The 14,495-nt window shown below is 35.4% G+C and overlaps 1 protein-coding gene across 1 annotated transcript in view; it reads right to left on the bottom strand.

Annotated features, from left to right (window-relative positions):
* The window catches only part of Mmp16 (matrix metallopeptidase 16), a 260,706-nt gene that overhangs the window by 20,879 nt on the left and 225,332 nt on the right, over window positions 1-14,495 (bottom strand). The window contains exon 7 of the mRNA XM_052718656.1: window positions 13,352-13,490. Within this exon, the coding sequence (XP_052574616.1) occupies window positions 13,352-13,490 (139 nt within the window). The remainder of the gene's footprint in view (window positions 1-13,351; window positions 13,491-14,495) is intronic.

Here is a 14,495-nt window from a genome sequence, read left to right as displayed (position 1 = left end):
CACTGACAGAGAAAGAGGGGGCACAAATGAACAAGCTGGTTCTCTCCAGTGCCAAGGACAGAGAAAGAGGGGGCACAAATGAACAAGCTGGTTCTCTCCAGTGCCACTGACAGAGCAAGAGGGGGCACAAATGACAATAGCTCTGGAAAACCAAATAGTATATGCTATTGTGATTTTTTTTCTTCACAGTTAGCTTGTAAGTGAAAGACCAGCATCACCCTAAGACCTGTGTCCTACTTTCATTTACTTGTTGTGATCAAATATCCTGACAAAAAGCAACTCAGGGGAGAAATGGTTTATTTCAGCTCACAATTCTATTGTTACAGGGAAGTCAAGGTGGCAAGAACATGAAACAGCTAGTCACATCCCGTGTACAATCGAGAGCAGAGGGAGAAATGAATGCATGCGTGCTCACTTGTTCTCAGCCTGTCCTCTATACTTATGCAGTCCTACATCAAAAGTCAGAAAATGGTGCTGCCCAAAGAGGGATGGGAATTCTCACATTGAATACCAAGTACTCCAGTCATCTCCCCAGAGGCATACCTTTAGGGCAATCTCATCTAATCAATCCCTCATTGAATCTCTCTTACCAGGGGATTCCAGGTTGGGTCAACTTGGCAATTAAGATTAACTACCACAAACTATCTTCTTATTAATCTTATTTAGACAGGTGTCATAAAACTTAGTTGATCACATCATAAATCATGTGCATTCTCTTTTCCTATTGAATGTATCATTACAGTCAACTGATTTTTCTGTCACTAGAACTTGTCCCTTGAAGGCCATTCTAATTGTCAGTAATACAAAGTCTTTCTTTTGTTTCTTCTAAAAGCAAGTACTCTGTAACTTTTTATCCATATGCTCTCTCTATATTAAAAAGAGGAGGAGGAGGAGGCAGAGATGGAGTAACACGACTGAGTGGAAGAGAAAAGAGGAACAGAGTAAATAGAGCTGGTTTGTGAATGAATGAGACACCAGGTGCTCTCTAGAGAGATGGCAAGTATGTGCAGTTTCTGTGTTGTGAGTTATCACATGTCTTCTCCCTCTTAAGCTTGATTAATGCATTTGAGTTTTTCTTTTATGTAGGAGACCAGCTTCCACATTTTTATGACAGGGAACTCTTGAGGAGAGAGGGATAATGAATTGAGGTAGAAAGACAGAGGTAGAAAGGGGAGAGAAACAGAAACACAGGATAGCCTCGGGAGGGTCTGGATGCTTATCCACTGGCCTTTTCTGTCTCTTCTAAAGGCCTGTTTATAGGAATGCCAAGAGGTGGAGCAAAGACCTCCCTCTAGCTCAGCCAAGTGTAGACCCTTCCAATCACCTAGTAACCATGCACATGGTCAAGCAATCCTCTAATGCAGCCCTGCTAAGTAAAGGAAGCTCAGATCTCACTAGGAAACCTCTGTGGTTTTAACTGAATGAGGCAGCTCTTTATGAACTCTGTGCATCCACATTCTATATAAAGTATGACATGCATATGAGCCTCCAAATCTTTGAATCAGAGTCCCAGCTTTTAGCCAATGTACCATGCTGTCTTCTAGCCAGGTTGCTTACTGACTCGATGACAACATTGTAGTTCGTTCTACTTCAAATCTCTTTCCTCACCAGCTTGCCTCTAGCGTGTCTTCCTTTTGTTCATTTGTCTCAAGGAAATTAGAAAACTTCTTCTAAAGTTTGTACCCTACTTTTGTGTCTTTAAAATTTTTAAGTGAGCCGGGCAGTGGTGGCGCACGCCTTTAATCCCAGCACTCGGGAGGCAGAGCCAGGCGGATCTCTGTGAGTTCAAGGCCAGCCTGGTCTCCAAAGCGAGTTCCAGGAAAGGCGCAAAGCTACACAGAGAAACCCTGTCTCGAAAAACCAAAAAAAAAAAAAAAAAAAAAAAAAAATTTTTAAGTGGTTCTTTATTTTTAATCGCTCACAAGGTAAAATTCTAATGCATGTATGTGGCATTGCAAGGCCCCTTTCAACATTGTTTGCTTACCTCATCTTCACTCAATATATTCCCCATTCAGAAAAAGTGAGATAATCTCTTTAGTATTTACTTTGGGTTATTTTTGTGGGAGTACCCTTCCTACATAGCATGGTTCTGATATATTGCCAGAGTTTCTAGGATTTATCATTATCAATTTACTTAGTGGTTTGCAAGCTGCCAGCCACTCTAAGTGTGAGAAACTAAAAGAAACAACAGTAATGCACTAGTTTCCCTCAGTGCCTCATATACAACACCTGAAACTATTTTTTAAATGCTTTAAAAATGGCTAACATTGCAAAGAACCATACAGAAGATTAAATGAATAATCAAATACAGGATTGAAGAGCTAACAAAAACGAATGATAGCCTAAATGCTATGGTTTCTATTAGCTTTGAATCTTGCTAGCAAAGCTGGAAGATGAATTTTATAACAAATAGCATGTATGAACAAACAGTCGCGGCTCACTACTGTGTTGAAAAATAAAAACCTATGTATGTATTATATTTAATACTGTGTTTGGAAATGCCATCATATAATACACATTTCCTCCATGTTCTTTTAAATCTGGAAATTTTAAAGTAAAAGCCTCGCCCAATGTCCAGATCAAATCTTTGACAGAGTAACAAGGTAAAAAATCCAAAGAACTGCTTCACAGCACAAGTCTACTTTAGTTCCCGTGTCTTTCACCATTCTAACAGAACATGTTAAAACAATAGAGGAAAACTTCTAAAAGGCCCATCCTACTGACCTATGCTCAGCACCTCCGGCATCCTTTCATTTCATCTTATTCCTAATTAGGAAAGGACCTGTGGATGCAATGCCCTCCATGTCAGCTACTGAGAGTAAGTCTTTGTTCAGCTCAGCTCTACTGTAGCTTTCCAATAGGAACATTCTATACTTTATAATATGTACCTTGGCAATTTTGAACTTTACTACTTTCAGGACAATTTCTTCATACTTTTCCCATGTTCACTGTGGATAAACACACAGAATGAAGTGTTCACAGATGTTTTCTTTACATGTTGGTTATATGTCTCAAGAGAGAATAACTTATGAGAAAAAAGAGTCGATGATTTCATTTAAAATTTCTATTAGTCTCCTAAAATCTTGTCTTCTATTTTGTGATTACATGTGATGCATATATTTGTATGTACATAATGTGTATGCATGTATGTATTCATGCTTGTTCAGGTATGTGGTTGTGGGGTCCACATGTCATGGCCCTTGTGGGCAGGTCAACAGACAACCTCAGGTATTGGTCCCATCTTTCACCTTGTTTGAGAAAGTCTCTTGTTTGTCTTTGTGTATGCTCAGCTAGGCTGTGAGATTCTAGGGTTTTCCTGATCTCCTTTTCCATCTCTATGTTGGAGAATTTAGAGTACAGGTCTCTGCTTATAACATCAGACTTTACATGGATTTTGAGGATTAAAATTCGGGTCCCCACACTGTGGACTTTTGAGACTGGGGAAGACAGGTCAATGAGCAATGTTTCTTAAAAACTATATGATGGAAGTGCTTTTCTATTGGTCCAATATTTTCCACCTATACAAAAGGGAATGAACTTTGAATGAACAACACATTATATAGAGAATAATCACTCCCATTTTTCATGTTGGGAAAGAAGAAACAAGACTTTTTAAATGCACATAAATGTCTTTAGAAAGAATAAAATAAAACAAAAACCTTAACAGCATTTGCTGTTAGGTTACAGGACAGAATCCCAGGAGTTATACATCAAAAACATTCTTCGGAACCATGACTTTGCCTGATGGGTATTGTGGTCTAGAATTTAAGGAAATATCAATTGATAATGTGGCCAGTACTTAAACTTTCTGTGTGTGTATTAAGGATATACAACATAGTTCCTTCTGCATCTTAATGAGTTAGGATTTTCACATGACAGAACTTAGGTGACTTGGTCTATTCTTTAGTTTGTATTGAGTGATTTCTATTAAACCCACTTTCTTTTATATATAAGAGTAGCTCTTTGCTTATGTTATCATCAGGGTGCCTGACTTTTAAAGACACTATAGCCTGTGATGCAGAATGAAGTTTTTGCCGATTTCAAATGACATTGGAAAGTTCTGGTAGAAGTGGAAAAACTGATCTTGCTGACACTGTATTGGAGGAATGCAGATGAGAATATCAACAAGTTAGTATAAAGGCAGAGCGGTATGGTAAAGAAAAAGGATAACCAGAAAGAATGGGAGAGAAGGCCTTATAGATTGCAAGTCTCGGGCCATTTCATGGGAATCATCGTGCCCATCCAGTTGCCATCCGCTAATCAGCAGCCTGTGATAGTCACTGGAACAGGAGGTGCAGATTTGCTGTGGAAACAACACACAAGTTCCTAACCCCTGTGATGATGATGGACTACATACATGCATGCAATGATAATTTTTTTGGGGGGGGTTTGGTGATGACACTTTTTAATCTGGGGATTAAAAACAATAAACTGTTGTATTTTTATTAATTCTTTTAGAATTTCACACAATGTACTTTGATCATGTTAACCCAAACTCCTGATGGGAGGATTTTTTTTTTTAAACAGGAAGTTAGAATAAGCCACCAGCTATCACTAACACAGTCCGGAGATACAGCAATGATAATTATTAACTGGAGAGTACTGGGGGCATGCGGCAGGTTTGAGGGACAGTAGCTGTGCCGAGCTGTTGGGAGGAAAGGGAAGGGGTAGTAATGTAATTCTATTTTACTTGACAACATATTTAAAAACAAGACTAAATCTAAAAGAAACAAATAAAAAATGAATCATAGGCTCCATTAAGAAGAAAGCAGGGGGATGTAGTCTCTTTGCAGAGAGAAAAGAACACAAATTGAGGAGTGTCTGATTTTGATAACACAAAAGTCTTAGAGCCAGACATGCTCATATGTGCCTTTAGTAGCACTCAGGAGGCAGAGACAGGAAGATTTCTGAGAGTTTGAGATCAGCCTCATCTATCTAGTGAGTTCTAGGACAGCTGAGGTTACTTAGTGAAAAACTGTTTCCAAAAATTAAAAAATAAAACAAACAAGACAATACACATATGTGTAGCACTCAATAAATATTATTTATTAAGTGAATTGCTATTCAATATCTGTGTATTCATTGAGAAAACTTAAAGAGGTTGAAAATAATGTCAGGAAGAATTTTTTTCTTTCTTTTCTTTTCTTTTTTTTGGTTAGGTTGTTGTAGGCTTGATTAGTGGAACATTTAGCAGGTTTGAAGTTAAGTAAATGTGGAGGGTGACAAATACAACCTGTGAGATCATGGGTAAGTCACTATGTGGAAGACTTCCTTTCCTAACTTGTATAACAGAAACTGGCATTTCTCATTCAGAGTTTTGTAAATAATCAGACTTTGAATGCATAAAAACGTCACCCAATTTGCTTACCACTTAATCTATATATTTATAGATCTTTCTTTCTCTCTCTCTCTCTATATATATACATATATACTCAACAGTAAATTAACATATCTATGTTATTGCTTATTATTTAGGATATGGTTTAATTTCTCTCATCTATATGTCAGGAGCTGAATAAACACCTAAATTCTGAAAGTCACAAACTTCTTTGAAGGACATATTTTTGTAGATTCTACAATATTATCACACAAGCAGAAAATTTTGAATTCTAGGCCAATGTGTTAGTCACTGGAGTGTGAAGCTCAGATCTTCCTTCAGGAGAACATTTCCTATGAGATGAGTATTTTCCTTTGAGAAGTTTAATATCTTTTTCTGACAATCCTTCTGACCTCCTAACCCAGTGTTGCTCCTAGGAAATGTAAATAAAAGGATGCAATGAAAGTTTTTGAAAGTGAGGGAAACTTTATACATGCAGGCAATATTGATGTTAGAAGACTGCAGTTTGAATTATAAATGAAAATAATAATAATGAAAAATTAAAAATTTTTGAATATTCGTAAGGTTAAGTATATAATATCATTGGAAAGTTTCAGTTAGCAACAATAAAACTGTATTGTAGAAGTAAGTGTTCCTGTGCAAGACCAATAAAACAAGGAGATTTAAAACATGAATACGGCATGGGTCATATTTTAGATTAAGGTCAGAAAGTTGCTGATATGCATTTTTATTATAGTCTTCATTTTAAATGAAAATTTTGTTACAAAATAAAAAAAACTAGACTTCAATCAGTATTTATAATTAATGATATTCATTTGCTTGACATCTATTTTTGCATGTAGCAAGATTCCTGAAAATCTAGTGTAACTCTTTTTTCATTATCTCTCATAGACAAATAAATGGTATTTGCAAGCAGCTACTCACTTACAGTAGATTTCTTCTATTCATTGTATTGTGTAAGAAATAAGTTACTTTGAACTCAAATGAACTTCATTAGAACTTCTAAAATTCCCAAGAACAACGATTTGTGAGCAGCATTTAAAAGTGCTGGCTCATTTGAAATGAAGTAAAAATGCAAGGAACAGAAACTAATCGGAAATAACCAAGTTTTGGCCGTTTTCTGGCCTGTTCTATTTTTAGAAGATTCAAATTCTTCTCATTTGCTACACATCTTTTTAATACTTTTCTTCTCAAATATTATGAGCCTCTTTCTGTCTTCAAATAAATATTCTTGTTTCTATTCTGTAGCTGATCTTTGTTTGTTTGTTTGCCTCTGGAAACGAAACTGTCAAATGTGATAAGAAGTATAGCCTAAAGTTATAAAGTGATAGCAATAATAGAAATTTCAGACAAATTTTCAAATGCTTTATTTTGACAGTGGCTTGTTCTTTATTTTAAAATTTAATTTCTTCTTGAGGGATATTTTACCAATTCTATTTTCTACACAGATTATTTTTAATATTATAATCTCATAACCATTCACTCAACCTGCCTTGTCATTGAATGTAAACATCTGCCATGATTGTGTTTTTCCTTCTAACAGGCAAATGTACTACACACTTGACGGCACATTCCATTTCTTATTTCGGACTAAAGAAGCCATCTTAGGAGCCCAATAAAGGAGAAGCACTCCATATTGGCTGCCAAATGTAAGGTAGAGGAATAAGGGGAAGAAGTTAATCTAGATCCCATAAGCATAAATGTAACCCAATCATTGCACATACAACAAAGGCCTTTTGAGAACAGTCTGTTTTACATCCACCCTCACAATCAGCTCACACTCACTTCTACATAGTTGCGCTGTGGAGTATCTCTGCAAGTTAAGTGATACATTATGTAATGACTTCTTTTATTTATTTTTTTAAATTTTTCATTATGTATGAATGTGTGTTGTTCTGTGAGCATGAATGTAGGTATGGTGGGAGTTATCTGCATCCAGGTGAGGTGATTGTGAGCTACCCGCTATCAGCACTAGGAACTAACCTCTGGTCCTCTGCAAGAAGCAAGAACTCCACCACTGAGCTGTCTCCCTACCCTCTGAAATGACTTCGTTTTTTATAAAAGAAAGAACTGTATATCTTATACATTTAGTGGATTTTAAATATTATTAAAAATGTTTGTCAACTTCTGTTTTTCTTCATTTCAAAAAATCTTAAGGGTTCATATGAGGAACATATAATTTAATAGAAAAACATTAAAAACAAGCAAAACTAAACGAGGGAACTTAGTAAAAATAGAAAAGCAGTAACAATTAAATATAACATGGTGAGACTATACAAAAGTGTGGTTGCTGACATATTTCTTAATGATTATCAGTGCAGATGCTTATTAGAAAACACATTAAAAATCATTTCAAGATAGAAATATATAACATTAAATTAAGATTATACATTTTCAATGTAGCTTTGGTAAATGAGTTACTTCTCTATTAACACTTAATTTACCAGTGCAGATGCTTATTAGAAAACACATTAAAATCATTTCAAGATAGAAATATATAACATTAAATTAAGATTATACATTTTCAATATAGCTTTGGTGAATGAGTTACTTCTCTATTAACACTTAATTTACCAGTGCAGATGCTTATTAGAAAACACATTAAAAATCACTTCAAGATAGTAATATGTAACATTAAATTAATATTGTACATTTTCAGTATAGCTTATTAACTGTATTAACACTTAGCCTCTCATTCTAAAAAGAGTCTTAATACTAGGACGTAAGCCAACACAGAAGGCTGCCAGGAAAAAGGAAACTCTGCAGTGACGCACCCCTATTTGATTGGCATTATACCTCCTTATCCAGTAGTGAACTATAATGAGAAGTGTATTAAGTGGGGGCTTCCATTTTACATGCTCTAGAATAATAAAGGAATTAATTCTAATACCTATGGCCCAGCATATGTGAATCTGTAGAATGCATAAACTGATAGGCTTTTTTCCCTTACATAATAGCTTTGTTTGGTATAAATATCACAACATAATAAATAACAAGTAAATAATATGTATTTAAAGCATATAATTTGTAAAATTTTCATATGTACATAGTAAATACATATAGCTGCACTTGTCAAAATATCAGATAACTAAAAGAATGATCAGTTTACGCCCCTGGATTCCCACAAGCTCGCCTGAATTCCTTCCCTTACTCTTTTCTGTATATTAATCTTGGTGAAACTTTTGTCCACATTCTATTAGTTTTTATCGAGCTTTATAAAATTGTTTTCAAAAATTCTTTGTATATTCTGGGGACACACAAGAAATGTTGTTCTCTTTCCTACTTTAAAATCTTTAGAAGAAAAAAATGAAAATTTTTGTGGATTATGATTTAGTCATTCTGTCTAATTTCTAACTAAAGTCACAAATGTCTCCAATATTTGTCTAGAACATTCAGAGAGTCAACTGCTTTAAGAATGGGGATGAGGCCATTGTGAACTCATTTTTATATATGGTCCAAGGTACATATTAGAGCTTATTCGTTTTGTGCATAGCTGGCCAATAGTTTAGGCAGTGTTTGTTGGAAGGCCCATTGTTTTCCCCTTTTTTTCTGTACCTTTCGAAGAAATCTCTGAAGAAAAGATTATTTTTAGATGTATATTTGGGTCTATTTCTGAACTAGCTGTTCTCTTTACTGCTGTCTAATTTTTTTCCTAATGCCAATGACTTGCTGTCTTCAACAGTAGTTGTAAAATAAGACTCAAATTGATGTAATAATCTCAGAGACTCTTTGTGTAATGAGTCTTTTGTGTATGGATTTCAGAGTTAGCTCAACTACTACTACATATACTACAATGAAGCCTGTAAAAGTTTTGAGTGGAACAGCAATGAAACTATGAACAAATATAATTGGATTTCACATCGCAACAGTATTGATTGTCTCACTCATCAATAAAACATACTTTACCTAAAATTTCTTTACTTTTGTTTAGTGGAGTTTAGTAATGTATAAGTGCTACACATTGCTTTGTAGTTGGACCCAGAAATATTTAACCTTTTAAATGATATGATCTTTAATTTTTTTCTTTACTAACATGTAGTAGAAAACAGTTCCCACAGATTTTTTTTAACTGAAGCACTGACTGCCTTTACTGTGAAACACATTAGCAAAGAGATTTGCATACTAGATCTTCTTCGATCATAGTGCAGTAATTCCTCTCCTAGTAAAGATGCTTATTTACTGTCCAGTATAATAAAGGAAATGTTTACCTTCAGAAAACATTTAGAAGGGCTTGCTTCTCATTTAGTTTGCTGTTCCTTTTAGCCATGAAACAGATTATATGAAGAGCAGTTGTCTGGCTCTCTTCACATCACACCATGAGAGTTGGGTTGCAGGCTACTGAGTTTTTTGCCTAATTCCCTTCCTCTTTTTGAGGATTTTTTGCCTTCATCCCAAATCCCATTAAAGTAAAATAGGCTAGTCTGTTAATTTACAAATATTACAAATTTACAGAGACCCAGTCTCTTCATAATTGTTCAAGATATATTAAAAAATTGATATTTCTACAATCTTGTCATGTTACTATATTCACTTGCCAATTTGAAAAACTTTTGGTTGACTCCATCTTATATTTACATAGGCACAAACTGGTATGTGAATAAAGTTTTCTTTGCAATATGGATGCTTTTTATTTGCAATCCTTGTCCCTTAAAACACTTGATACAGGCTTCAAGAATATGATTAGGTAGGATGTAGATATTATGATTTGCTATATTTTATGTTCCATATTTTTGTAGCTGTAACTATTCTTGGACTTTTTTCCAGACCAATTTCATTGTAATGATCTACTGCTTCATGTCTTACCTTAAATATTTGTTAGGCATGAATAGTGCAGTGATTATTCTTAAGCAGTTAACTCCTGCTCCCCAAGGCACACACCAGGCAATTATTGGCTAACTTCTTGAGTATGAATATGTGGCTGGAAGCAGAAGGTACTGTCAGCTTCTGTGATTGCCACCCTTTTTAAAATTTGTACTGACATTTAATTAGCACTTAGAGGCATTATTTTATTAAAATGTTCATTAAGTAGTGACCATGCAACCAGTACTGTTTTATGAACTGAAAATACAGGGATGATAAAATATAAACAAGATCCAGCCTCATGAAATTTACATTTGAAAGTTTTAGGTTTTTAGGTAATTTAAAATTCTTTGCAAGTGTTGCAAATGTGTTGCCCAGAAGGTATATTTAAATACCACTGTGTCACATTACAGCTTCCTCATTGAGATTTTGTTTTATTATTTGTTTAGTTTGGTTTGTTTGTTTTCCTTTTAAATTTTATTCTATTTACCTTTTTTTGGCAGGGGGTTGGAAATTGCAAGGGCAGAGGGTGGCTTCAAAGGGACAGGGAGCTGAATGGGGTCCAGATGCATGATGTGACATCCATAAAGAACTGATAAAAAGTTTAAAAAAATATGGTGGTTGCAAGGGTATTCTGAGGGCATACATTTATATTAAAGGTGAAAGAAAAGGGGTGAACCCTTCCACAAAAAAGTGAATAAAAGTGAAACAACCCTAAGGGAGTGAAGGCTTCTCACACCACTGTTAAGACTTTAGCTTCCCCTTAGGCAGTTTAGACAAAGGGCATTCTCAGAACAGCCTAAGGCTATCTAGGGTCACCTTTCCAAACTCAATGTTTTAATTGTTTTGAACTTGATCATTATCCCAAGCTATACTTTGTTCCTGAGAATAATTACTTGTTTGGTAAAGATAAGGACAAGGAAGAGTGCAGAAGAGGAAAATTTCCCTCTAGGGACTCTGCCTCCAACATTCACAACCTTCAGATACTATTTGGGTCATCTTCAAAGCCATGGAGACTTTCAGCTTCACCTATTTCCCTGATAACACTCAAAAAACAAATATTAACTTTTTAATTCCTTAGGCTTTAAACATGCCAAATGACAAATTAGAGCTATCAGGGACACACTGAGACACATTAAGAATGGGACCTACTTCTGGTCTGAGTGGAGACATGACATTCTGTTCAGTTCCAAAGATTAGAGCACTGTATAATATTGTCTGCTCTCCTAAGAGTTAATCTAGTGGACCTGTCAATCACCTGGCCGAGATACCACCTTTCAGGAGGGATGATTCATCTAAGTCATGCAAGAAGCTGGAGGAATAATTATTCAGTTAGTGAGATAATGCACTTATTCTTTCAGGAACTCCTTCCCATGCAGTCGTTGGTAGAGAGAGATTTCATAGACAGAACTGTGGTGTCTCTGTTTTTCTGAGTTACTCAGAAAAATATAACTTTTCCTTTATGAAGTTTCTCCTTTTCTTTTTGATTCTGGCCAAAGCCTGAACAGGCTTTCCCAAACATTCGTGGCTTTCTTACTTTTTCGTCTAAAACTACCTCTCATTCTACCCCGTAGCTGTTTTTCTGACGTGTGGCTTCTCATTGACCTCCACTGCTTTGCTTTTCTCTCAATGTCTAATAGAATTATGCTTAAGCTTCCTTTGTAGTCTCTTTCTAAGTTACTTTATTTACAAGACTTAGAATGCAACTAGGAACCCCAATTTGCCTGGTAACAGTGATGTGCATACTTTGTTTACAGTAGTATAATACCTGCATATTTCAGTTACACCAGCTATAAAATAGCAGGAATGCAGTAGTATTAATAATCATAGCAGCAGTGGCAGCAGCAGTAACTGGCATTCACTGACAGCATACATGTGCCAAGTACTTCATATGTGGTAATAATTTAGTAGTCCCAATAATCACAAGGTAGGGAATAGTATGGCTCATAATCCCTGATAAGTAAGCTGGAGCAAGGAATGTCACCAGTTCATGAAGTTAATAGGAGTTTATAAAGAACAACATAACAGCAGACCTCCACTCCCATGTAGTGAATAACTTATGTAGCACTGTTTCTATTTTAATCAAGAGATGATCCTCAAAGGAAAAGAATTCAAGTGTGCACTCACCTAATATAGCTTAAGACACACATATTGCCACCTAACTGTTTTCACTACACTCATCATTACATCAAAGTCTATTTCAACCCTGAAAATAATTATATTTTTTTCCTTAAGAATCTCTTTTTGTCCCTCTCAAACTGTATCCTGTTTTTAGCTTACTTCCAGTCTTCATAGACCCATGAATCACATACCAATTATGACTCTTCCACAGTCCAAGGCTCAGCTTCAGTTCATGTGGGCCCTCACAAATCCCTCAATTCTCCAGCAGCCTGTCTTATCTCTGTGCCCCTGACCCCCACTTAAAGTTATCCATTCTCAAGTTTTAAGGATAGAGGACTAGCTCCCTTTGCAAGGTAATCTACTTTTGCATGCTAGGTACTTGGCAGCATTTGTGAGATAAACACTCACCACTGAGATAAATAATAATTAAGTCAATATCAGAATACTGATCATTGGGTGAATTTTCTAGTCACAACCTTCTCTCATCCTTATGGTTAATTTCTTAGTTTGATAGAAGTTGTTTATATAAACACAGTAAAACTTCAAAGATTATATACTCCGAGTTATAAAACACACTTCACCACAAAAAGCAGTAAGCAACTCCAAATACTACAGAAATAAACGAACAGATGAGGAACAGCTATTTATTTTATTTCCTTACCTTCCCTCCCTCCCTTTCATCTTTCTTTCCTTTCTTTCCACTTCCCTCCCTTCCTTCCTTCATTTGACAAGGTCTTGTTATGACCCTCAGGATATACTAATCTGAAACTGCTGAGTTCCAGCCATTTTCCTGCTTCAACCTCAGTCTCCTAAGTGGCTGAAGTTGCAGGCATGTACTGGTCCTACCTTACTCCTTAGGTTTATTTTGTGCTGTATATAATCTAAATCTAAAATTCCTACAGAGAGGGTTATCATCCAGTTTTGACTTGAACATAAGCATACTGCAAATGAAAGTAAATTTACACAATTAAACATTATACTTAATTTCACTTATATTTTTGTTCTATATACATTGTATTCATGAAATCCACTACAGGGCTCTGAACAAGTTGATCAATATACAACAGAACCAGTCTGAGAAAACATACTTACCTTTAAAAAAGACAAAATTTCCATCACTGTTTTCATAAACTGCATCAATACTGGGAGGTAAGCCCCTCCAGAAGTAAGTAATTTGCATGGGGTATCCATCCATCACCCTGTTGTTTCTCACTCGCCAAAACCACTGGTCCTGCAAAAGCAAGCAGAAGCAATGTTCAGCATTTCTGGAAGCCTGTCAGCACTGCAGAGACAACTGTGCACTGGACAGTTTTAAAGCTGATCTAGGATTCTTATTTTCTTTCATCAACACAACCTGAGGGAGAGCTAATACTTCACAGAAAACTAGCTAGGAAACCCCTCCATCTCTAAACCATAGTGTATGAATAAATATGCTGTCACAGAACTCTAGGTTTTTCATTTGTCATTATCTTAGGACTTTCTATACAGAAAATCAGAATGACAGACATGTTGTCTGGTGGTGGAAGGTGGGTATTGATCACAACTATGTCGTGTGCATTTTATATGCACAGTTGCATTTTTATACACACACAGGATCTCCATGCTCCAGATGCCGAGATTTGAATAGAAGGGTCATATCTCTCTGAATGTCCATGTTATAGCTGCTGTCAGTGTAATGATTGATCATCCATCCAATGTGTGTCATATTGGTAAGTAATGGTAACTCTACATAAGCAAATTTATCTTGAAAATAATCAGAACAGAAGATTTCACTTAGGCTAATTTTCTCTTCTACTTGATTTTTCGAAGTGCTTTACTTGCCTCAGATTTAAAACTGGTCTCATATCTATTCTTAGTCTAGTGAATAACAGGATTTGGCTTGCCATGGTTGTTTATAAAGTTAATGAGTTATTAATTAGACTGAACATAATGTATTTTCATATAAATCCTTACTATTGGACAGAAAAAGCAAAATGTAACAAAAATCTATGAAAAATGATACATCTGGTGATACTGAATAATTTCCAATTGAAAATTTGGGGAAAAAAAGATTATTCAAAGTCTTTTGATACTAGAACACACAGGTATAATTTTAAAATTATTTTCAATTCAAGAACATTTTACTTTATTTTAAATTTCATTACATTTCAAATACCCATATGTATAATAGAAATTGTTTCACTTGGTATCAAATATATTTACTATACAGACAAGTGCATATCACAAGCTTACTTTG

The sequence above is a fragment of the Peromyscus californicus genome, unplaced genomic scaffold, assembly GCF_007827085.1.
Source record: "Peromyscus californicus insignis strain IS unplaced genomic scaffold, ASM782708v3 Scaffold_5__1_contigs__length_169319896, whole genome shotgun sequence".
Classification (NCBI taxonomy): domain Eukaryota; kingdom Metazoa; phylum Chordata; class Mammalia; order Rodentia; family Cricetidae; genus Peromyscus; species Peromyscus californicus.
Note: the sequence above shows the minus strand (reverse complement) of the source record. Positions and strands in the feature narration are given on the sequence as shown.